The sequence below is a fragment of the Sebastes umbrosus genome, chromosome 1 (genome assembly GCF_015220745.1).
Source record: "Sebastes umbrosus isolate fSebUmb1 chromosome 1, fSebUmb1.pri, whole genome shotgun sequence".
Classification (NCBI taxonomy): domain Eukaryota; kingdom Metazoa; phylum Chordata; class Actinopteri; order Perciformes; family Sebastidae; genus Sebastes; species Sebastes umbrosus.
In genome coordinates this window covers 7,002,551-7,029,018 of record NC_051269.1, presented here as the reverse complement: position 1 = coordinate 7,029,018, position 26,468 = coordinate 7,002,551, and the positions used below count along the sequence as shown (strand labels likewise).

The 26,468-nt window shown below is 40.8% G+C and overlaps 1 protein-coding gene across 7 annotated transcripts in view; it reads left to right on the top strand.

The window, feature by feature from the left end:
* raly (RALY heterogeneous nuclear ribonucleoprotein) overlaps window positions 1-26,468 on the top strand; it is a 174,317-nt gene that overhangs the window by 114,381 nt on the left and 33,468 nt on the right. For 4 of the 7 annotated variants that reach the window (XM_037765815.1, XM_037765790.1, XM_037765807.1 and 1 more), the window contains exons 6-7: window positions 9,079-9,242; window positions 21,963-22,082. In XM_037765815.1, coding sequence (XP_037621743.1) covers window positions 9,079-9,242; window positions 21,963-22,082 — 284 coding nt within the window. Of the gene's footprint in view, window positions 1-8,824; window positions 9,243-21,962; window positions 22,083-26,468 lie in introns of those variants that run through there. The other 3 variants (XM_037765823.1, XM_037765831.1, XM_037765826.1) reach the window with 3 other exon arrangements.

Genomic DNA, 26,468 nt, shown 5'->3' with positions numbered 1-26,468 from the left:
AAACTGACATAATGGCCCCCGTGAAATTTCTTCTCAGATTGTGAGCAGAATCAAAGTCTATTATTCTCCTGAAGTCTGACCTGTACAGTAAATCTGGGCATTAAATACCTTGTCTGCTCTGATTATTTGCTTCGCGCAGCAAAACAGTTTCGTCCAAATGTGGAAATTAAATTGTCATACTTCTTTCCCTCTCTTTTAGTAAAGCACATTGCCATCTGGACAAATTATCTGTGGGGATTAAAAAAAGTTGCTGCTTGCCCCAAATGGTTAAAATGCAGGCTGCACTGGAACGTATCTCATTTAGTGTAGTAAAGCCAAAGGGAGGTCAGTCTTGTCAGAATTGTTCAATTAAGTCAGTTGAATTGATAACTTATTACATGTTTTAATGGGAATGAATGACGTTTTTGCTTCAAGCATTTTATTGACTATGATCAAACGTATAATCTATAGCAGTTCCGAGTTCTGAGGCCCACATATTGAATAAGTCATAGTGTTATCTGATTTGGATTATATTGTCAAGATGGATAGATATTGTTTTAATGTGCACAGTTATTACTCTTTTTATTCAGCTTCAGTGTGAAATAAGGTCTGGCAGTCACCTCCGTGCTGGGACATGCACTGGGCCACAGGCAGGTTACACCGTGGACAAATATGTTGCCCAGTTTATGACATTGTTAATATACATCCATCCATTATATGTAATCGCTTATCCATTAGAGGGTCGCAGGGGGCTGGAGCCGATCCCAGCTGACATTAGGCGAGATTCAGGGTATACAGTAGGGCTGCATGATATATCGTTTCAGCATCAACATCACGATGTGTGCATAACGTACAAGATTCACAACATAATGAAAATACAACATAGATAATACATATGACTACAATTAATATATATAACGTAAACATATATGAGAAGTTCAGACAGGCAGGCCTCTAATTTAATAATTTGGGATCGATCCTCCATCTTTATAGCCATAGACAGCTGTGTATCATCAGCGTAACAGTGGAAATTAATTCCATGACTACGTATAATTTGGCCAAGAGTGCCATTTATCGGGAGAAGAGCAGAGGGCCAAGAACAGAGCCCTGACGTACGCCATATTTCACCTCAGAGATTATCGATGCCGTATTATTAAAAGAGACACACTGCGTTCTTTTGGATAAATAGGATTGTAACCATGCGAGAGCAAGCCCAGAGATGCCAAATTTGTTCTCCAATTGGTCAAAGAGTATACAATGATCAATAGTGTCAAAAGCTGCACTTAGATCCAGTAGTAAAAGTACTGAGGTGGAATCTGATTCCATATTTAGGAGCAGATCATTTACGACTTTAGTAAGCACAGTTTCGGTGGAGTGGCAGGTCCTGAATGCAGACTGAAAGGGTTCGAAAAGGTCACTAGATAATATATGGTCTGAGAGTTGTTGAGACATCACTCTTTCTAGTACTTTAGAAAAGAAGAGAGTGAGAGGGAGGTGTAGAAAGAGGGATGTGACGTGTACAATCACAAAAAACGTTTAATAAAAATCATAAAATTAACGGCACTTCCATGTCTATAAGATTCCTAATACACAATTCCAAAGAAAATACTGCCGTCGTTTTAGTTGAATGTAGTTTTTTTGTAACTGCTCGTCAGTTACTGTAAAGCTTCATGTGTCCTCTTTAACAAGTTCACAAACCTGTTTGACCTATGAATGGTTTGAACAATACTCATTTACTGTCGTTATGAATATATTGACCCAAGTAGTAAACACTTTCTACAAGCAACAAGAACAAGCATGCATCATTTCATCAGTGCAAAATGAAAAAGGTTTCCTCCAAGCTGTGTCATGTTTCTGCCTCTAGTTTATTTTTCAGTTTAACATGAACACATTTTCTCAGAGTAAAAGCTTCACAAAGTCATTTTTTACTAACATTAAACTTGTTATAAAAACAAGCTCCACACCTTTCTGCTTCTCATATTTTTCAGCAGTACTTGGCTTTTGCTTCGCATATAGCAGGACATATAGATAGAAACGGCATAAAGAGAGTTTAATGCTGACGTGTGTATTAATCATCCTTCGTTTTAATTGGTTACTGAAAGATCTGTAGGTGTTTAGTTGTCTGATGTGAATTGGAATTTTATTCCACTCTCTTGAACCTCCGACAGACCTGGCTGACTGGCTAAAGGCACTTTTATCCTCTCATAGAACCCTACTGATATGATTAGTATCGGTTCTTCTGTTGGTAGAGGCTACACGTGGCGGAGGAGCTGAGTCATGGATAACTTTGTAAACCAAGCACAAGTTCACATATTTTATTAGGTCATCCCAACTTAAAATGTGATGGAAGTGCTTTGATTTCTTATCTAGAGTTTTGAGTGCTAGTTTGTACAGGGATTTGAGGGGTTTCAGTGTACTGTGGTTGGCCTGTGACCAGCTTGTTAAACAGTAGTTCGGATGAGTAAATCATAGAATTTAGAAACATCTCAGCAGCCTCTGTAGACAAGTGATAAACTCACTCACTCATTCCTCTTCATCCGCTATGGGACATAAGGCTTCAATGAGCTCTCTCCATTGCATTCAGTCCTTGGCAGCATGTTGGGCCTCTCCCCATGACAGGTTCATCTTGTCCAGCTCCTGTATCACATTTCTGCGCCAGGTGGATTTGGGCCTCCAGGGTTTTCTTTTGTCTGGTGGTGTCCATCTTAAGGCGGCTCTCGGGATCCGGTCCTGCTCCATTCTCAGCACATGGCCTAGCCATCTCAGACGTCTGTGTGTAATTTCTTTGACGATGCTCCGGCTACCGTTTTACTTGTACAGTTGGTGGTTGGAGATTTTGTTTGGCCAAAAGATCTGGCATATACACTGTGTGCACAATTATTAGGCAAGTGAGTATTTTGACCCTATCATCATTTTTATGCATATTTTCCAACTACAAGCTGTATTAACTTGAATGCAAAAAAAAGATTTAACTGACTCTGAAAAGTCAAAAATTGTAAAAAGTCTTTCAGAGGGATGCAGCACTCTTGAAATTGCTAAGATATTGGGGCCATCAAACGTTTTGTTGCAAATAGTCAACAGGGTCGCAAGAAACGTGTTGAGAAAAAAAGACGCAAATTAACTGCCAAAGATTTGAGAAGAATCAAACGTGAAGCTACCAGGAACCCATTATCCTCCAGTGCTGTCATATTCCAGAACTGCAACCTACCTGGAGAGCCCAGAAGTACAAGGTGTTCAGTGCTCAGAGATATGGCCAATGTAAGGAAGGCTGAAACCCGACCACCACTGAACAGGACACATGAGTTAAAACGTCAAGACTGGGCCAAGAAATATCTGGAGTCAGATTTTTCAAAGGTTGTATGGACTGATGAGATGAGAGTGACTCTTGACGGACCAGATGGATGGGCCCATGGCTGGATCAGTAACGGACACAGAGCTCCACTTCGACTCAGACGCCAGCAAGGTGGAGGTGGGGTACTGGTATGGGCTGGTATTATTAAAGATGAGCTAGTTGGACCTTTTCGGGTTGAAGATGGACTCAAAATCAACTCCCAAACCTACTGCCAGCTTTTAGAAGACACTTTCTTCAAGCAGTGCTCCAGGAAAAAGTCTGAATCTTTCAAGAAGACCATGATTTGTATGCAGGACAATGCTCCATCGCATGCATCGTAGTACTACACTGCATGTCTAGCCAGTAAAGGCCTTAAAGATGAAAGAATAATGACATGGCCCCCTTCCTCCCTTGACCTAAACCCTATTGAGAACTCGTGGGCCCTTCTTAAACGGGAGATTTACAGTGAAGGAAACCAGTACACCTCTCTGAACGGTGTCTGGGAGGCTGTGGTTGCTGCTGCACAAAAAGTTGATCGTCAACAGATCAAGAAACGGACAAACTCCATGAATGGAAGGCTTATGACTGTTATTGGAAAGAAGGTTGGCTATATTGGTCACAGATTTTTTTTTTAGAAATGTCAGAAATGTTAATTTGTAAATTTTGAGTTGTTTGTTTATTATTCTCACTTTTACAGATGAAAATGAACAAGTGAGATGGGAAAATTATCGTTTTTCATTTAGTTGCATAATAATTCTGCACACTAATAGTTGCCCAATAATTGTGCACACATAGATATTCTCCTAAGAAAGCCAAAACCTCACTTTTACTTTCTTAAATATTCAGGTTTGAGGTTTATTAACATTTTGGATTGACTGAGAGCACTGTAGTTGTTCAATAATAAAATGAATCATCAAAAATACAACTTGCCTAATAATTGTGCACACATTGTACGTCTGAGGCATCCATTGTGAAAAATTACCACTCTCCTCATATCAGTTTTGAGCACTCGCCAACTCTCTGAGCCAGATAGCAGAACGGACTTGACGTTGCTGTTGTACAAGAGCATCTTCGTTTTAAGGCTGTATTGCTTGGACCTCCAGATGGAACGAAGTTGGGGGAAGGCACCCTGAGCCTTTCCGCGCAAGATTAAACTGGACCCTCTAACATTTTTTTTTTACATGCGTCTTTAAGGAGAGGTTAGAGTCAATTAAAACCCCGAGATATTTGAATTCACTCACAACTTGTAATTGTTCACCTGCTACAAGTATCTGAGCGTCACTAGTAGAAATATTTGTTTTTTTCAGAAGAACATGCTGACTGTTTTACACAAAGTTTAGTTGGAGGCAGCAGTCATTCAGCCATGTTGTGACTGTTAACTTCTGTCACATTTAAAAGGAATACCGGTGAATCTGGTATCATCATTATCTCATCAGTGTGTAAATAGGCTGGTTCGAGATGAGCCAGCCCGGCGCAGAATCGATCGCCGGCAATCGCCGTGCAATGCATGCCGGTTAGATTTGTGTCCGACTTGATCCCGACTTGCTCTGACGTCACATGCACACGAGGGCCGCAGTTTTTAGAGCCGGGCGCCGCAGTTGCTCTCCACCGACTGCAGGACCCAGGGCATGATGGGAAACAGCTGGCTGTCGCCTGATCAAAGTTAAATTATATAGCACTTATCAAAACGGGTGCCCATTACAAAGTGCTTTACAAGGCGAACATAAAAACAATAAAGGACAGAATCCAATGCCAGATTCCCGCACATTTCCACATACATTTACAAACAAATAAATCTGAATGTGGTCTGAAAGCTACAAGTAGCCTACAGATCGGATCTAACAGGATGTCACTTTTCCTGTGACTTCCTGTAAATTCTTTGAAGGCTGCTGGAAACTGACTGACTGCAGCAGATCTGTGATCAGACTTCTACTGAACTCTGTTATCTGATCGGTTATCTAAAACAGACACAAACAGCACAGATGAGGCGTAATGAGAGAGGGGATAAAAAGAGTAGTGGGGTAACATGTACAGATGAAAATGATTACGACATATGGAAAACGTAAAATGGAATGAATTAATCTATAACATTGTATTCTTTTTCAACACAAAAACCTGTTTGGATTCCTCACTCATGCAGCCCAAGGCCTCAGAGGAAATAAAATAAGTGAAGGCCAAGCCTCTCTTGAGACAAAAGCAGAACTATTTACATTTTTAGTTTCATCTTAAGTGTCCACTGCGTTTGTTTAGTGGTGCCAGATAGAGAGCGAGCTGCTGTGGTGTTGGGAGAGCGAGAGAGAAATACAGAGAGAGAGCAGGGAACGCCGGCGCCAGATAAAACAAGAGTGAAACACTGTTTTCTGATTGAGGAGGAGTTCACACACTACAAGATCTTTCACCAGGAGGAATCCCCGGTGAGGTCTCCAAACTACGTTTTATCACAAAAACACACGCAAGAAGTGACGGGTGTAGTCGTGCTTGTTGATTTCGTCGATCACCGGATTTGACTGTTCAGGTCATCAGGTCATTAAATCAGCGTTATCAGTCGATATAAGCACCATAGATCTGAGTGAGTAGGGGCCTACTACGTTGTAAAAGTGAAAATGAAACTTAAAACATCATGTTCTAGCATGTTGTAAAACTGAATGAAACATCACATTTTGAACACAAACAAAAAAGCTTCTTTAGGGTTTAAGCAACAAAACTACAACTTCTTTAGGTTTAAGCAGCAAAACTACAACTTCTTTGAGTTTAGGCAACAAAACTACAACTTCATTTAGGTTTAGACAACAAAACTACAACTTATTTAGGTTTAGGCAACAAAACTACAACTTCTTTAGGTTTAGGCAATAAAACTACGACTTTAGGTTTAGGCAACAAAACTACAAATTTTTTTAGGTTTAGGCAACAAAACTACAACTTCTTTAGGTTTAGGCAATAAAACTACGACTTCTTTAGGTTTAGGCAACACAACTACAACCTATAGGTTTAGGTAAAAACATTGTGTTTTGGGTTAAAAATAACTACAAAGACATCCATCCATCGTTTCCGACCTCCACCCCTTATGGAGTTTAACACTGTGTTTACTCCAGCGCCTGACCTCCTCTTCTGCTCCTGTCATAATTACTACGGTCGCTAGAGGTCGCTGTCTTGTTCTTTCATACCTTCTTTCGGTGATCTATCATGGGAATAGATGATAAAACCTACTAGTGGGTTTAGTAGGCCCCTATTGACCCACATCTATTGGGGTCATAGTGACTGATTAGCCTGACAACAGTCTAATCGGCTGTGTCGTTGGCATACATGTTTCCACACGTCTTTAACATTTCCCCTCTATACATTAGTCACTGCAAACATCCAACACTCTAGGGTGCAACAACAACTTTGGTTCGTGTTGAAAATCCAACATACATTAAGTTCCTATTGTTACAGGCGACCCCTCCTCCCCCATGTTACCCACCCCAGCCTGTGTCTTGAGCTCTCGTTGGCTGTAGCTCCCCGACAGGTCCACATATTTAGCCTGCTAGATATCTGGATTGTGTCTGTGATGCATCAGCGATTCTCTTGGCTCGCATCTTTTAACAATTCACACATGGTGCTCGAGCGCCTAGCCAACACGGATTCGCCTCTGATCTCTTTTTGGGGAGCTCCAAAAACTGTTGGTGAGTGCAAAATCAGGAATAAAGTTGTGTAGTGTGAACTAGACATCAGCTTACTAATATGTTAACCAAACCTTTAGTTTGAAGGCAAACAATATGTTGTTATTTTTTTTGCCATTCCAGTAATGTTCTACGCATTTATATTTGAAATTCGCACCCACCAACCAAAATGCCTGGACCACAGTTAGTCTTTTGTGCCCTCTCCAAAACAGATTTGGTGCATAATGGGAGGTCATTCTCTGCCATTGCACATGTGGGGAGCATCTGGACGAGCTGATGCACGGTATGGCACAGGGCGGTGAGAACGATGCTGTAACATATCAACACGATGTTCACATCCTTTTTCTAAAATAATTAGTGAACTGTTCATCATAACATTTGTGAACAAATATAAATAGTGAAACAGCAAAAGTTTTCTGAGTCTGCTCTTTTGATTCACAGAATATAATTTTACAGGGCAAACATTTCCAGAAGAATAAATGTTCAGACGAAGCCTGTGATATGTGTAAATAATAAAATCAATATTTAACTATTGCCAGATTGTCTATAAGCGTTTTGGGCATTAACCAGCCCAGTCGCCAGGAAAAAAATGTTGGCATTGGACATTTCTGCAAACCAGGTATACGTTGAATGTCGACGTTTTTGCATCCGGTGTTCGTGTCGCATGCGTCACATTACAATCAGCTGGTCGTTCATGTCCCCTGTTCACAACGTTCAGCGTCATTTTTCACTACGTAGTAGTTTGAAGCCCAACCTTGATCTTTTTTCTAACCTTAACCAAGTAGTTTTGTTGCCTAAACCAAAACAATTGTTTCACAACGTTAACAATACCACCGTGTTTGATGTGGTAAGCTGGCAGAAGGAGAGAGGCTTAGTGTCATCAGTTACACTGTGCACGTCTTAAAGCCTGTGGAGTTAATGCACAGGCTGAGCAGAGTTATTAAAAAAAATTCCTGAAGCCGGATCATGACCTGGATCGCCACCAAAATCTAATGCATTGTTCATTATGCCACACGCCACCCCTCTAAAAAATGTCATTCAAATCCATTGCGGACTTTTGGAGTGATCCTCCAAACGGACAAACCAACAAACCAACGCCAGGGAAAAAAAACCTCCTTCCTAGGCCTTCGGCCTTGGCAGAGGTAATAATAATGGTCCAAAATTATGTGAAAATGTATAGTTTTAAGTATAAAAACTTAACATTATCTTGAGGGACGACCCCTGAACCAAATGTCTCCTAGTACCTTTTGTTCTCTGTAGAAAGTAAGAATGTAATAATGATTGCTGATACACACGGCAGCATGTTGAATAAGAAAGTACTGGCACTTATTATTTTCCACTTTAAGCTGTTTACAATAATTCTTTTTTACTCTGTCTTACTTCTGTTTCTGTCTTACTCAAAAATGTCTCCTTGGCACGATGCAAACTATCCATCACTGACCTTTTAAATGGGATGTTGATGGATGCACACAACGTACCGCAAATGAAAAACACAATGGAACACAGGAGCTACTTGCAACTGGAAAAGAAAAAGTCAAATCAAATGTTGGATGATGATGATGCAAAAGCTCTGAAAACAAAGTAAACAAAGACATCCTTAGAAAAACATATGAATTCACTGATGTAGTTTCCAGATATGAAATTGGTAATGGCCCTCCAATGTTTGATTGATGTCTGTTGCTGCTGCTTTCTATTATTTCCTGCAAGAACAAAACAATGTAGAATTGCCAAAATTAGTCCACAGAGTGTACTGCAAAATCACAGAGATTAGTTAGTATATAAACATACAGTAGTTGCTATCTTTGACATCTAAACTGGGGTATAAAGGATTATTTTCAATTGTGTTTCCTCTCAGCTCCTTCTCCTCTCCTCTCCTCTCCTCTCCTCTCCTCTCCTCTCCTCTCTCCTCACTTCCTGCCTCTCTCACTTTCCCAAACACCCTCTTCTCATCATCTGACCTCTCTTCTCCTCTTCCACCTTTTCCCCTCGCTTTCCTCCTTTTCTACTCTCTCCTCCTTCCTTTCATTCTTTCTTTTCTTTCTTTGTTCCCTCCCCTTCTCTCTCTCTCTCTCCTCTTTGTCTTCCCTCCCCTCTTCTCGCTCTCTTCAGGTTGTTTGAGTACCACGGCAGGGTGTCTCCGGTCCCTCGGGTGGTGCCTGTCAAACGCCCGCGGGTAGCGGTGCCTCTTGTACGACGGGTCAAATCGTTGCCGGTCAAACTGCTGGCGCGTAACACCTCCATCCTCCCCACCAGCAACGGCAACAAACAGAGATGTAAGTCTGTCTGTCTGTCTGTCTGTCTGTCTGTCTGTCTGTCTCTCTCTGTCAGTCTGTCTATCTCAAAGTTAAACCCCTGGCAAACTTTCAAAATCCAGTAGCCTATATCATTTATCAACATTGCTTTTTCAAAGGTATTTCCAAAAACTTCACAAAATATACTTTCTGCTGTCAAAGGTAACGGGATAATAATGCGTTAATGCAAATTTGTTTTAATGCCACTAATTTCTTTAACGCATTAACGCAGTCAGTGTTTCGGAGGTTGTAGCTCAGTTTTAGGGCTAGAGTGAAGATACTGGTATCATATGAAACTACAAAACCTAATGAATCCATTGGTACCAACCATGTCATACTAGCTTGTCATGAAGGAGGTTAAATAATGCTCCAAACGTACGCTACATTTTGGCGAGGAAAAATTGTCATGGCCATTTTCAAAGGGGTCCCTTGACCTCTGACCTCCAGATATGAGAATGTAAATGGGTTCTATGGGTACCCACGAGCCTCCCCTTTACAGACATGCCCACTTTATGATAATCACATGCAGTTTGGGGCAAGTCATAGTCAAGTCAGCACACTGACACACTGACAGCTGTTGTTGCCTGTTGGGCTGCAGTTTGCCATGTTATGATGTGAGCATTTTTTTCATGCTAAATGCAGTACCTGTGAGGGTTTCTGGACAATATCTGTCATTGTTTTGGGTTGTTAATTGATTTCCAATAATAAATATATACATACATTTGCATAAAGCAGCACATTTGCCCACTTCCATGTTGATAAAAGTATTAAATACTTGACAAATCTCCCTTTAAGGTACATTTAGAACAGATAAAAAACAGATCATTTAATTACACCAGTATAATCATCTTGTCAGTGGTTGGATGTAAACCACCACATGTCATCAAGCTCTCTCTTCCTTTTGTCTTGTGTTTATTTTTTCTTCCCGACTTCCTGACTAACTCCACCTGCGTGAACCAAACCTCCCCTTCGTCCATTATGTTTTACATGTCAGTGGAAGGTTCAAGCATCAGGGCGACTGTTGTCACTTTGTTTTTGCATTCTGCTTATTAAACATTCATTTCACATCATGTTCATATTGTGGATCGGAAGAGAAGCGCCGATGCCCCGTCAGCTTCTTCCATATTTGACTTCAACCTGAACCTTTTCTTATTTTCCAAACAGCAGTTTTTTTTTTGACTTGTTGGTTGAAGACTGAAGTAGTTTTACTTGGCAGGCTGTGTTAATGCAAACCACTGCATGAATCTGAAGCTCCATAGTTTATTTTGCACGGATTCACACAAGAAATGGTTTTGTTAATGAAAATCAAAACTGACATACCAGTGTCAGTCCAACCAGAAAATGGGATGCAGACGGGGATGAAATGGTGTGAACTCTGAACGCTGCATTGAGTTTGGATTCCAGAAGCCTTGGTGGTAAATGGGTGTGAATGCTGGAAGCTCTTCTCACTCGTTCTTATTATTTCCACGACACATTTCTTTGGCACTTAACTAGTTCCACATTTTTCAACGCAGAAACTTCAAAACATTCAAACATCACAACTTTCAGCTCAATTAGGAGCTCAACGTGTACTATTACTTCTAGTATTCAGACCTTTCATACTGTCCAAAATATTAAATAATATTAAGTAAAGCACAAGGTGGTAGGTCTTTTAGGGGTACAGACTGTGTGGTTGTCTCCATGCCCACTTTCTATTTGGGTTCATGTAAGCGCAGGGAGGAGAGAGCGGAGGGGTACTCAGTTGGTTGCAATCTGCAACCACTGGACCACTAGATGCCAACAAATCCTACACACTGAACCTTTAAAATTATATTCGGGGGTACACTTAAAACGTTCGGAGCTTAAGCCCCGGCAAAATGGCCTGGCGACACCGATGACGCACACACACACACACACACATACAGGACTTGGACATTTTCACACTTTTTCAAACATATTTAAAGTCTTCTCTAATTATTTATATCATTAGAAACTCAGTTAAAATGTTACAGTGTTCCACATATTTCATTCATGTGTATTATTCAACTTGTAAAGCCAGCAACATCACCTATTCACGCCGCAGTTTCTTCAGAAATTGCTCCCTAGTTATTTTTAGATGACGTCAGTGTCAAAAGAACTTAATTTCTCAATCAGAAGAGAAGTACTTGTCTTCAATTATCTTCCATCGTTCTCTGTAGAAATACCAGATTGTCTCGTTGCCCCCTCTATAGGGATTGTTCAGAGGTCAAACGTCAGTCAGGCAGGGATTACGGTGTCAAGGACAGCTCAGCTGAGGGATCTGTGGCAGACCGGAGGGCTGACGCCCCCGCTGAGCCTCTTATGTGCTCCTGATGTTTAGAAGAGCAGTGACGGCTCTGAGGACGGAGAACGTGAGCTCACGGCAGAATGATGAATGGTTTTTAAAAACTCTGGACTTCCTCTCACTCGGTTGTCAAGGTACCTTTGAGCTAGCCTGACCCGCCAGATGGTTTCTGAGGAGCCGTCATTGGAAACTGTTTGGAAAAGGGCAGGCAATCTCAAAAATTACTTGGGAGGTGATTGGATGAACCATCCGTCAATCAAACTCAAAGCCATACCAACGAAAAAATATTCTCCAGTTCTCCAGAACTGATGCTACGACGCTACGCTAACCTCTTCAGGAGCCTCTCCGTATCATCTCACACACCTAAGCCCCGCCCCTAGCTGCCAGTAGCTCACGCTGATTGGTCCGCATCACTGTGGTTCAGACATAAACGCATCACTCGAAGCCTGACAAGATGGAGTTTCGTGTGATATTCGATCTTGTGATTCTCTCGTGATCTCATGACATTGCAAGAATCCAGCTGCCGTGCGAGGTAACCTTTGAGCAAGTTGAGCTCAAAACTTACAGGGAACTTTTTTTTTATTATTCTCCTCCTGTTTTTCATCTCATCTCTTCAACAAGCAGCTGTCTTCACCAGAAACATGACAGCATTGTTCAAAATGTGGTGGTGTGAATAATGTCTTCTATCAGAATCAAAGACAGAAGTAACACTGCTTTGTTAAAGCACCACAAAACCTCCTGTAAAGGAGTTCCGGTGTGACTTTGACATTTGTTTTTAACCATGACTATAATATTCCCTTAACATTAACCAAGTACTTTTAGTTGCCTAAACTTTACCAGACTTTAACTATAGTGGTGGCAGATCAGAGAATGTTCACATGAGTCATTTATGTAATGGTTATATCATTTTGGAAGGCACTGACAGGCAACCTATTTTGTTCTTGTTCTGCCAAATGAACATCATCACCATTGACAAAGTACTTATTAATGTTGTTTAGGTATGAGGTCTCGTTGATATGAATGAAGTTGAGTCCATATAGTCTCGGTGTCAGAGCCAACTCCTTCTCACTCCCAACTCGTCAAATACCGCCGTTTGGTACGGTGTAACGCTGTTAGTGTCCCGTGTGAAACTAAAGGTAACGTTGACTTATTTTGTCACGTGACTTGTCGGTATCGTCAGTCCTGTGAGTCTCTAGTCAGTGAAGTTAATGTCAACCACGACCGTTTCTTAACCCTCAGTAAGGGCGTATTCACACCTGACTTGTTAAGTTTGGTTGAATCGAACCCTGGAGCGTTTACCCTCTTAGTGCGGTTTGTTTGGGCAGGTGTGAACACAGCAATCGCACTCGGGTGCAGCACCAAAACAAACAAACCGAGACCTCCTTGAAGGGGTGGTTTCAGTTCGCTTCCAAACGAACTTCGGTAAGGTTCGGTTTCGCTTCGTTTGTGGTGAGAACGTAATTCGACCTCGAGCCCGCCCAACTGGAGAAAGCTTTGCGCCTTTTTGGATTAAACCAGCTCCGGTAGCTAGCAGAGCTGTGCATGTTAACACCAGACAACATTACTACAAAAGAGCCTACACTTGCCCTCGCTATTCACATCAGTACTAAACAGGTGTAACATCAGGCTGTGTTGAAGACCACGGTTACCTGATGGATCTTCGGAAATATTTTTTCGGACGATGAGCACGTCACAGTTTAGGAGGGTTAATGCACGCCTCCTCCTCCGTCCTTCGTACGTCTTGATATGCACCTTCGGCGACTCCAGAGCATCAATACATCGTTTTCCAGTCGCAGCCGCACCTCATTTTCAGACTGTATCGTTTGCCTTGAATGAAAAATTGCTATGAGGTAAAAAAAAAAAAAAAGATGACAAGGGCCAAGATCAAGCCGCGTAGTTGTCCCTCCATTGTTGCGTTCTGGAAGTCTCCTCTTCTTTGTTTACTTCCGGGAGTTTTCTAGCATGGAAGCTCTGACCAATTGGAGAGCAGTTTCTTTGGTCCGCTTGTAAATGCTGCCGTGTGAACACAAACCAAACTCGAGGCAATATGCAGCATGGTAAAAAAAAATTTCACTGATTCAGACCAGAGCAAAAGAACTACAGGTGTGAAAACGCCCGTAGTGGTTGTGTTGCCTAACTTCCTGTGAAAACGGAAGTTTATTTTGAAAGGACACTATGCACGTAACAAGCGTATATGACACGCCCTTCCCGTGCGTCGGCCTCCGATGTCGAGGGGCGCTGACCAAACTGCAGTATTTGACGAGTTGGGAGTGAGAATGTGTTGTCAGAGCATATTTTTTTAATCAAGCTGAAGCATTTTTGCCGCATGCAGATGTGTCTCATTTCATGCCACCTAGAGTGAATTTCTGTTTCTTAGTGGATTTAAGCTTTGTTCATGCAGTGCTATTGCATTGACCTTAATAGTTTTGTCTTATGTCAGAGAGACACAAAAACATAATCTAACCAGTTGGATTTGTTCTGATGCTTGCAAACTTTTATATGTATTAACACAGATCACATTTATCTTTGATTCTTCTATTCCTGATTTTTGCAGCTTAAAGGAACTCTAAAGTTTATTGGATCCCTAAAGAACCAGTTCAGACAGCGTTTCACAGTATACATCGGCGTCTAAACAAATGTATGGCTATCAGATGTGAGGCCTCTCAGACGGGCTCATTTTGTTGACTCCATGCACACCGAAACTCAGTGATGCTGTCAGGAAGGTCCAAGCAGTCACACTTTGAGTGGAGTTTAAGTTGTCAAACATTAATAGTTAAATCATTCCCTTGTGCCTTTTTGCTCCTCATCTCCTCAGAATTGTTTCGGATTTCAGGGAGAATTAAATTTTACTCCACGTACTTCATAACATCTGACTTTTATTAAAACATGAGAAGGAATCAGACCCAGCTTTAGACCCAACGCATTGCACAGTTTTGATAGACATGTAATCTTTAAAATGCCGGGCCAACAGGCTAAATGAGCATGTCGTATGTATTATCCAGTCAGGATCTTTCCAGGTGATTCTCTTGTCAACGTCAGACACTTCTTACCATAAATCCGCACTGTGGGAACGCTCTCGAGCTGTAATTATATCCTGATGCACAGAAGGCCTTGCCAGCCACATGTTTGAGACCTACACACATTTATATTTGTAAATGATTGATTTATTGGGTAAAGAAATCAATTCTACGTTGGGAACACAGCTCAACTTACAGTATAAGCAGATGATGTGTTTCTCTATTTGCAGAAACCAGAAAAATCAGTCCGTCTCCTTGATTCAATAAAGCTGTTTGTAATTTGAGTTACTTCCATACTGAAATAACAACTGTAAATTCCTGCATATATCCCAAACTGTTACGCTTTATTATATCATGTCTTTATTTTTTACTCACGGCAGTTTGTGAAATAGCATGAAATTTAATCTATTTCATTTGTGTACATAGACACAAATTTCCCTTTTTTTTCGTGATGTTCAGCCCGACTTTCAACAACATATTTTTCGTGCGTTTTCCTACGAATGTCCAGCAACACGTGACGCTTGAGTCAATTTCCGCTCCAGACTTTTCAAAATAAAACTACTTAGTCAGGTTTAGGAATAAATTGACTTATTTAGGCTTAGGCAACGAAACTAATTAGTTAGCTTTAGGAAAAGATGGTGGTTTGGGTTAAAAGAACTCCAGATGTGGCGTTACTTAAGTACGGAAGTTACGTGACAAATAAATCAACATTGTTTTCTGGTTTCACACGGGACATGAACACTGGTCTGCTGGGTGAAAGTCCCGTGTTTTTAGACCCACCCATCCACCCTGACCTTCTCCCTACACGGCATTGGCCGCTCTTTATACTTACCGGTTGACAATTATGTGGATTACATACAAATTAATTTTGTGCTGCTTTTGTGTCTATATGTACATAAATGTTGTGACTATTTCACAAACTGCTGTGACTGGGCTGATGATTTCAGGCCCATGGGTTTCTCTATCAGTCAATTTTTTCTCCATTAGCCTTTGATTCTAACACTTTTCCTACATTTTCTAAAAGTTTTCTTATATTGCTATATGATAAATATTAGTATTTCCAAAGTCTTTCAAGAGTGCACATCTGATGGTGGATGAACTCTTAAGATTGTATAGCTGCTATACACCATATGTGACGTATGTATGATTTTAATTCTGAAGAAAGCTCTGTGCTAAAACGTCAATCTTTAGAAAATTTAATTAAAAATATGTCATCGTGAGTTACAAGGGTGTGGCTTTTAGCTGAACTGACAATCCTAGGAAGCAAGTGTATTGGCAAAGAGACAATCAGAGCAACAGTGCCTCTTTGTGTTTTTAACTTGGAGACTAAAAGTGCAACCAAAGTGTTGAGTTTTAGTCCACCTGAGGCCTCGTCTCAGGATTTCAATGTCAAAGATCAAAACTGCTCATGCAATAGAGAGCTCCAGGGATGATTTTGAAGTCAGCATCGCCCTGGTTCCCTCAACAAAAAGCCAATGGGATTGTTCCTTTGGGTTTTGGATTATTGCAGAAAATAAGCTCTGTGGCAAACACACGTTTATGATACTGACATATTTTGTTCAGCAAGATAATCTCCACTAATGAACAGCACTTTATGATTTTTGAAGCATGAATGCAATCACCAGAAGTAAAGAGCTAACGTTAGGATATAGACGAACTACACCACGGTCACATGAGCGTGAGTAAACACAACGAGGCTGTAAAGGAGGACAAGTCGGCGTGATGACGTTTAGTAGTCTCATTTAACCACTTGTTAGCCCGCCATCAGCAGTCTCTCTCTCACTTTTTATTCTACGTCACTAGCTCTGAGCGTAGCATATTAACACGGATGCGTTGGCATTGGAGTTACTGCAGACTACATGGCGTACACGTGAAACGCCGAAAACAAGAACGGCGTTGTTATGGCGCGCAAAATTAACTTATAAATTACTGCGTCATTCATATGGCATTTGGTGAGATGACGGGATTTAGAAAGGAAGGAGGAAAAGGAAAACTAAAGAATGAGTGAAATAGAGAGAGAAGGAGGGAAAAACAGACGAGGCAGAAAAGAGGAGGGGGAGAGAGGGATCATAGGAAAGAGAAGTCAAGTGGACAAGAGACGGAGCAAATGCTGAGAGAAATGAGAGCAGAGGGAAGAGAAGAAGAGAGAACGAATTAACAAATAATGCAGGAAAGAAGAGCAAAAGGAAAATAGGAAATGAGAAAGTGAGAAAAACAGCAGACCGGAGGAGACAAAGGTAGAAGCAAAGTAAGATGGAGAAAAAGGACGGACCAAAAGAGAGAGACGGACACGTGAATGTGTATTGAGCAACAACGACACTCACACACACACACACACACACACTCGGATAGTTGTGAAATATGGAAGTAATTTGAGTTCATCGTAGTGAAAGAAAAACAACCACCAGATGTGTTGCATGGCTTCAGTTGTTCCCTGTTGCCACTAATGTACTCATCACTTCATCTGTCCTCCCCTAATCACTCTCTTCTCTCTGCTTTCTTCACTACTTTACCTCAGACATCTTTCAATGCTTTTCTTTTTCTGTCATTTTGCAGAACAAAAAAAAAAAACATGATATGAATGCATTATACAGTTACGTATATCAAATGTATAGATCTTTTAAAAAAAAAAAAAAGTAGTAAATAATTGCTAAATAAATAACATACAAAAATTACAACAATTATCAAAACAATTTAAAAAGCTGTTTTTAGTTGGGTTTATTTCAGAATCTCATCTGAAATTTCTGCAAAAATAAATCAATTTTCATTAATTCATTCATTTATTTATTTTATCTAAAACCTCAGAAAACACATTTAGAACCCTTGTTTACAATGGTGCCGAGGTAAACTATATTATATTCGTCATATACATACAGCACATGAAATGTTAGCATTTAACCCATGCTAAGCATTGTAGGAGCAGTGGGCTGCTGTGAAGCACCCGGAGATCAACTTGACGTTCAGTGTCTCGCTGCAGCCGCCGTACAATAACAGCAGACATAACTACAATCAAATAGCAATAGAAGATTAATACATATATCCCTTAACCTCTTAAGCCCTAGGGTGCTGGAAGGTGTGGCTCGCCTACACAGACATACCCAAAATAAATCAAGAATAGCTCCACAACTACCAGGTCTATATGCATGATCTTTGTCTCTTTGGATAGGTAAGACCTCAGAGAATTCATCCCCAGTATCAGTAATATTGTGACTGTTACTATGTCTGAGTATTGTTTTAGTAGCGTTAAGGCCTCGTCTTTTAGAGACAATTCAGAAAAAAAGACCACCATAGCATGTTATGATTTTTTTTAAGCTCAGCCGAACTCGGTACCGGGTCGGTCGGGTAAAAGAGGATAAAATGACAACAAAAATAGATAAATAAATATAAATGAAAAGCAATAACGAACAATAAGATTATCAATTAAACGTTGGAATTGTCTCAGCGGTAATAAGGTCAACTTAAATGTTTTGTTGAAGCAGATACCAAGTATGTGGGACACAGTAACAAAAAGCAGATCTCCCTGACTCGGTGATGAATCTTAAGGCTGAGTGATATACTGCATCTGAAAGGTTTGAGAGTGGAACATGGCCGCCGCCCATAAATAACATCTCTGTATCCAATACAGAGAGGAACAATGAAAGCTCAGTTTCAATTTCAGCTTCGCTAACAACATGTCAAGATGGACTTTAAAAGTATTTCATCCTCTCTCTATTATGGCGTTATTAGCAGAATGGATTTCAGAACTTCCAATCAGTATAAATATAGCTAATTAATTTTGATATTCAGAATTTTTTTCTTAAGAATTATTAAAATGTACCAATAATTCAGATTTCTATATATCACATGTTGAAAATACAAATAAGCTGCCGTCATTTTGATCAAAATAAAGTATAAATTCCAAAAGGAATTCAACAGAGCTATAAAAACATGAATAAGTTGTCTAACATTTTGATCCACAGCAGGATATATCAGTATGTGTTGGCGAGACCGTTATAAAATCTGGTATAAATATTCATGGTTCCCAGATGATTCCTGATGTTTTTATTGGTTTCCTGGCCTTACCTCTCGTGTTGCTGTCACGAAAGAGTTTTCCACTTAGTGCACAATAAACAAAACGTAATCGGCTGGTTTCCAGGACGGTGACTAGAAGCTGTGAAACCACAAGCACTCACATGCACGACTCAAAAACAGGATCTTGGTAGAAAAAAGTCAGTCTTTACTTTACAAAAAGATGTTCGGTACACAGGTGGTCAATCAGAGAAAAGGCCAACAAATGTGGCAGGGACATGACAAAGACGAGGTCAGGTAAACAAGTTAAAAAAAACAGGTAACACTGCAAAGAATTCAAGGCTGGAAGACGAACTGGCTCTGGTGAGGAAAACATGCACGCAACACGTTCTCATCCCACCTCGTCACATACTGACATGATGTCAGACCCCTCAACGTCACTTTTCGGTCGCAGTAACCACATGCTTAATGTTGAAATTATACAAAAACACTTGTTTAGGATTAGGCAACAAAATGGTTCAGTAAAAAAACAACATGGTTGGGCTTAAAATGAAAAGTGAAAATGTAAGTGAGTCAAATTTATTTCTATAGCGCTTTCCACAGACATAACATCACACAGTTCTTTAGAATATCATTATGCAAAACATACAATAAATAACTCATATAAAAATTTGGTGACCCAACAAGCCACGTGATTAGTAAATGATTAAGTAAAAAACACAATGCATAGAGAAAAGTACAAAAATACATAAATGCAAGTCTGGCACATTATAAATATTGGAAAATGATTACTGAAAACATGTGAAAAGACTGTGAACATTGTAGTACTAGATTGTGGAGTTAGACCGTTAAACTGTTTTTCGTCGGTTCTGTGTTCAGGATTTTTTAGGCGGGGCTGAAATCATGGCTCGATGACGCAGTGGAGCCATCCTTAACATAACCCCACCTGTCTTCAGAAAGCTGTTTTTTCAATGTCCACGGTCTTGGGAAGCAGCGAGCTCCGGGTGAGGGGCGCTGTAAAGCTTGAGGCCGCGAGCCTTTCCAAGCCGACTTGAGCCGGTCGCAGCGAACCGCTTCTGATGAAATGCGCCCGGCGTGGGCCAGACAGCGCCGGGGAAAGGTCCCGCGAGGGGATCCTCCCACATCGAGCGGCCGTCCCTAACCCGCCGAGTTGAATCCCCCGGGCAGACTGCGCAACAGGGGCCGTTACCAACCTCACACCGTCTAAGTGCTGAGCCTCGATCAAAAGGACTCAGGCCCCCGAGCGACACCGGGCAAGCGCTCTTTTGTACACCACATTTCCCACAACTACTGAATCCTGACATGTATTAAAAGAGGTTTCAGGTTTCGGCGCCTTCAGCGGACACGTCCCCAGCGTCTTAGAGCAGAGAATACTGCTTGTTTCTCCATGATTTTGAAAGCTAATTTTATATACTTGGCGATTTTTTTAATCATTCAAATTTGGCTGGATGGTTAGTAGCACATTTTTCTGTGGTGTGACAAACCCAGAATGCATATTTGTTTTTGCTTTACACGGACTTTAAGGCGAGTGCGTGGGACAGACAACAGGTTTTGGATGTTTGACCTAAGACAGCGAGTTGATGAGTGAGGACGAAGTAGTATAGCCACATACGCAGGAGTCTGACCGTGCAGTGCTCTGTAGGTGAGAGTGAGAATCTTAAAGTGGATCCTAGAGGCTACCGGGAGCCGATGAAGAGGTCTGAGTATCATGGTAATGTGAGACCTAGCGTCTAGCGTAGTCTAGTCTAAAATGTGACTTGAGGTTGTGAACATGGGACGCGAACTGACAGCTGATTGTAAAGTGAAATCTAACGCACAGCGTCAGCAGTCTCCTGGATGAAAGCCTTGTGTTGTTGGACCCATCCACCTCCTCTTCCTCTTAGATAAGCCGTGTGTGGTGTGTGGGGGGGCTGCGTATCGACTGGTGTCATTGCTGCAATATGGAAACACAGCAACGCAGCCTGAGTCGTCACAATGCGCTAAAGAGATGGAGACTGATGACCCATTAGCGCGAACTAAAGGATACAGACACTCTGTGGCGTGGGATTTAGAGAAAATAGTATCCCTAAAGAGCCTGGAGGTCCTCGTGTTAAAGCAGCCATCAATAACATCCGTCGTTGCTGTTTAATTGTACACTGTGGATAAATGGAAAACATCCTTCTTTACAGGAATCCTTAAACCTCTGAGAGCCACAATAGAGCCGTTTTAGTCTTTCTTTGCGGGGTACCGGGGGTCTTTAGGGGGAGATAGCAGGTCAACAGTAGATGTCACATTGAAGGGGTGAACATCATCTGAAAGCTGGGAACCTGAAGATTAAGATGCAGCTCAGCACTGTGTGTCAAGTTGTACTAGTCATTAATCAGAAATGAACATGAATGAATTCATTAATTACAATAAATTGTTAACGTGTATAAGGGCTTCGAACAATATGAAGTTCATCCCCATGCTTGCTTATGTCTCATAAGCTGTTGCAGCAATTTTTGACTTCATTCATCATTTGTTTCACAGATTTGGTGCTAAATTTCACCATTGATTACCAATCAAGAAATTGATAAAAAAAATGTTTTTGTATGCAGATATATTCAAATACATAATTTTAGAACAGGTGAAAATAACACACTTATTACATTTAACTATCATAAAGTGGGCATGTCTGTAAAGGGGAGACTCGTGGGTACCCATAGAACCCATTTTCATTCACATATCTGGAGGTCAGAGGTCAAGGGACCCCTTTGAAAATGGCCGTGACGGTTTTTCTTCGCCAAATTTTAGCCCAACTTTAGAGCGTTATTTAACCTCCTTCCCGACAACCTAGCATGACACCGTTGGTACCGATGGATTCTTTAGGTTTTTCTATATGACATCTTCACTCTCGCTTTAAAACTGAACCTCTACAACCTCTGAAAGACAGTGAAGTCGGTCAGGATCACAGGTCTCGGGGTTAAATGTACATCTGTCCTTGACCTCATGACGTTTCCCATCGAGGTCGAGGAGAAAAAACATGACTCGTCATTTTTTGGACTGTTCGACCGCAGCGAATCCCTCCTGCCTGTTGTCAAAAGTCATGGTGGCGAATGATTTCATGGCTCATATTAGAGCCGTTAATCACACTGGAGACCATTTAAACATTGTTTCTAAACCCAGTTTATCTCCTCCAGGATCCAGACCTGCCTCCTGAAGATGGACATGATAATGTATCATCATCTCTACATAATAATGTTTCAAAGACTCTGACCTTATAGGATGCAAATGTCTGGTTCGCTCTCTGCAGACTTATTAATCAGAAAACGTCTCTCTGTCTATGTCTCTCTGTCTGTCTCTCTGGCTGTCTCTCTGTTTCTGTCTCTCTGTTAGCAGTGAAAGGTGCAGAGCTTCAGGCGATCAAGTCAGAGTTGACTCAAATTAAAGCCAACATCGAAGCGTTGCTGGGCAGACTGGAGCAGATCACAGAAGACACACACATCACCGCCACAGGTGATGCACACACACACACACACACACACACACACACACACATCAGAATTGATAAAAATGATCAATAATCCCTCCAAAATACCACATTAAGACACCAAGACCTCGAGGAACACCATAGAAAAAGCCAACTTTTGACATTTGGAGATTTCTGCAAGAATTGCATTTTCAAGAAAATGGTCTGACTACATTGAAATGTCTCCTATGTGGACTTACATCATCACACGTGAATACAGTTGGGCTCATTGGATCCACAAGAGACTCAGCTTTACATTGATACCCAATTTATGTAATTCAAGACTGTTTAGGGATGCAGAAATATTCAAACACACCATGTGAGAATAGGAGACAATAACACATTTATACTGCATTAAAAAAAACTGCATGTGATTATCATAAAGTGGGCATGTCTGTAAAGGGGAGACTCGTGGGTACCCATAGAACCCATTTTCATTCACATATCTGGAGGTCAGAGGTCAAGGGACCCCTTTGAAAATGGCCATGCCAGTTTGCCCAACTTTGGAGCGTTATTCAACCTCCTTCAAGAAATGATTCCTTAAGTTTTCTAGTTTCATGTGAAACCTGTAGCTTCACTCTAGCCCTAAAACTGAACCTAATAGAGCCTCTGATAGACAGTAAAGTCTAGAGGGTCTCAGAGGGTTAATCTGGACATCTGGATATCTTTTGACCTAAACATGACCAAATCGTGTTTTCTTAGTGAGGAGGATATAAAGTGTAATTGGACTGAGAGGAGAGGAAGTTTTTTGGGAGTTACAGCACATTGGCTGCATCCCAGCAGCGTTGGCAGCTGAAGACCACTGTCTCACATATCGCTCCAAATATCTCATAGGTGTTCAACTGGGTCGAAACCTGGAAGCTATGGAGGACAAAACATATCACTTGCATCATTTGTATACTATTTACAGTTGCAAACACAAGACTTTCAACCAGGAGACCGCTGTTCATGTCCCGTGTGAAACTAAAAGTAACATTGACTTATTTTGTCAGTCGTTTGTCACCTGATTCGTCGCTATCCATACTGGCCGACCTTGACATTTCGAAAATAGGGAAAATATGAGTTTCAGAGACTTTGTTTCCAGCATTCTGGTGACTTTAAAACAATGAAAAAACTACAACAGCATTTTTAATCTTAAATACTTTTAATTTTACTTTCAATTCTTCCTCGTGTCCAGCCATCTTCTATATCATGTCTTTCTAGTGGTTGGCGCAGGCGAGCTGCAGCGGCATTTGGTTCGGTCAGGTCATCTTTGGTACATTGTGGAGCTTGGCTACATCTCATGGTGTGTTCCATGGTTTGGGATTCGCTACACACAAATGCATCGGAAGTTGTTATTTTACATTTCTTCATGGACACCTTGCAGCGTCCTTCGCCGGCCCGCAGGCGGTTCAGTGTTTTCCAGACAGCCCAAGGTTGATCGTGGCCGGTAGCGAGGCATTCATCTGGGGTGAAGCCTCTCTCCATCCATTGGGTTGTCTGGCTGCCAAGGCTACTTTTAATTCTTAGCAAAGAATACAGAATAATCAATCTCTGGCATAAACTAATATTCATCAGTTTTTATTCAGTCATTCATTTTCTGCTCCTGCTTGAGTATTTCTTTCTCTTAGTTATCTCCATTTCTCTCTCTGTCTCTCACTCACTGAAGGTTCTTTCAGACACAACGTGACAACGCCACCACTGAGCTCTTAAACCTCTTATTTCTAATGGCTTGCTCCGCGCCTTGACATTTTTTTTGCTGTGTCGAGCAAAGCGCGTTGTGATGTGCGGCGAGCGCAGCTCAAACCGAGTTGTGTCGCGAGCTCTTCAGCCAGTAAACAACATTAGGTGTAGCTGTATTGTCGTTGCGGTGGAAACAGTAGGGCTTATACACACTGTCCAGTGACAGAAACAGGTTGTGATAACGAAATGGAAAAAAAAAATTGTGAAAATTTGTCATAAATCGGGAGAAATACGGGAGAATTTGACCCAGGAAGGAATCTGGAAGAGGACGATGAAAAACGGGAGTGTCCTGGGAATATCGGGAGGGATGGCAAGTATTTCGGTATCGTCAGTCCCGTCAGTCGCTAGTCAGTGAAGTTAACGTCAACCACGACCGTTTCCTAACCTTACGTTAGAGAGAAATACTTCAGATTCATCAGGGGGTTCAACAGTTTGCTTCCTTATCAGAAACCTTCTGGGATCCACATGTGCCCTTCAGGTTCCTGGAGAAAAAAATGGAATTGTTACATCAAGAGAAGTGAGCAGGAAAGAACATGAAATAGGATTTCTCTCAGTGATGTTACTTTCTGTGCTTTCTTCTGAAGACATGCGTGGCCTTTTTCATGTTCCAATGAAAAAGTCACTGAGGCCACATCTTTTTTTCTTTCGCATTATAAATCAGGCCAAATCAGGTTAGGCTAAAGAAAAAATAAATAAAATCATGTGCAAGGAAAAGTATGCCATGGTAGTAATAAAATATTAAATATGTAGGGGTTTTTTTCTTATCAATATGTGAAGGATGCATTTGTTTATTTCTTCTGGAAAAGGTATTTATTATTATTTTATCTGTACATAATAAATAATTGAACTGATTTTAGGTGTTAGCTGTTTAGGTTCAGCTCAGCTCACATAATACAAACAATTCAACAACAACATTACAGTTTTTAATCTTGTCCAATCTGTTGTCACATTTTCCTTAATTTCTAAAATGCTTACATTTTAGCCTACCCAAACCAAAATTATGGATTTGTCTTGTCTTATTTACAAATGTTTGTATAGTATGCCAGAAATGAAAACCAAACGTTCAAAACCTGACAGTTTTCTTTTTTTACGATTGCTTTTGAAAACATTTTGTCAAAACACTACACACAATTCACACAACACATAACTCCTCAGATGCTTTTCAAAATGAAACACTTCATTCAAAACTACACAATGATTTATTAAAAAAACAACACATGGTTCATAGTATCTGATTCTGTTTGAACCAGTTACACACTGCTGTGCTCAATCTGAAACACTTGTATAATGATATAGTCTGGGTTTGATATTATTAGACTAAAGTACATGAATATACGACCAGTACTGCAAACTGATGAAAACATTTTCACTCCACATTGTGAAAATCAGTCATTACATCAATCCATTTCCACAGGCAGCATTTTGAACTGGAAATGACAAGAGAAGCTATTTTAAATAGAGTATAGTTCATAAACACAGCAAAACATTTTTGGAGACAAAAAAAGAAAGCATGAATTACACTTAAATGGCTAATACACATTTTTTAAAACATGCCACTTGTTGCTTTGTTGACTTGCATCTCACAGGAACTTCAGCCGCATCCTGTCTTCGGTTTCAGTTTGACCACAGCACCTCGTCACCATCACAACAGCTGATTAGACTCTTGTCAGGCTATTAAATAGGTGTTATCAGTCGCTAGAAGCACCATAGATGTGGGTCAATAGGGGTACACTACACCCAATAGTAGGTTTTATCATGTATTCACATGGTAGAGCACCGAAAAAAGGCATTAAAGAACACAACAGTGTCCTCTAGCGACCGTAATAGTTATGACAGGAGCAGAAGCAAAAGTCAAGCGCTGTAGTACAGTGTGAAATAAGAGGTGGAGATCGGGGACGATGACTGGGACATAAAACGCCGGGTTTTCACCCAGGAGACCAGAGTTTGCATCCCGTGTGAAACCAACAATGTGTAGTTGTCTTTGTGTTCGTTGTTATTTTAACCCAAAACATGATGTTTTTGTCTAAACCTGAAGAAGTTGTAGTTTTGTTGTCTAAACTTAAAGAAGTTGTAGTTTTGTTGTCTAAACTTAAAGAAGTTGTAGTTGTGTTGTCTAAACCTAAAGAAGCTGTAGATTTGTTGCCTAAACTTAAAGAAGTTGTAGTTTTGTTGCTTAAACCTAAAGAAGTATTTTTGTTTGTCTTCAAAACGTAACGTTTCATTCAGTTTGACATATTAGAACGTGTTGCTTTTTAGTTTCACTTTACAACGTAGTAGGTGTAGTAGGCCCCTGCTGACCCACATCTATGGTGTTTATAGCGACTGATTTAATGGCATAACAACAGTCGAATCGGGTGATCACAGCCAGTGTTCTCTGTGGTCAATACTGTCAATTCTGTGCAGGTACATTAGGAATATAGTTCCCAATCTCATACATGAAACATATTTTTTGTTTACAATACTATGGTCCAATTGCAATACTACTAAGCATTGAGTACTGCATTGATGCAGTACTACAGTACTGTAAAGAGAGTAGATTACTTTACCTACTGTTAACCTGCTTACAGTAAATATGGTTGTACTCTCTGCCCAGCCTCCCTCACTGTTGGACCATGGTCAACCAAAGTGGCCTGAATCTCTCTCCTCTTCCT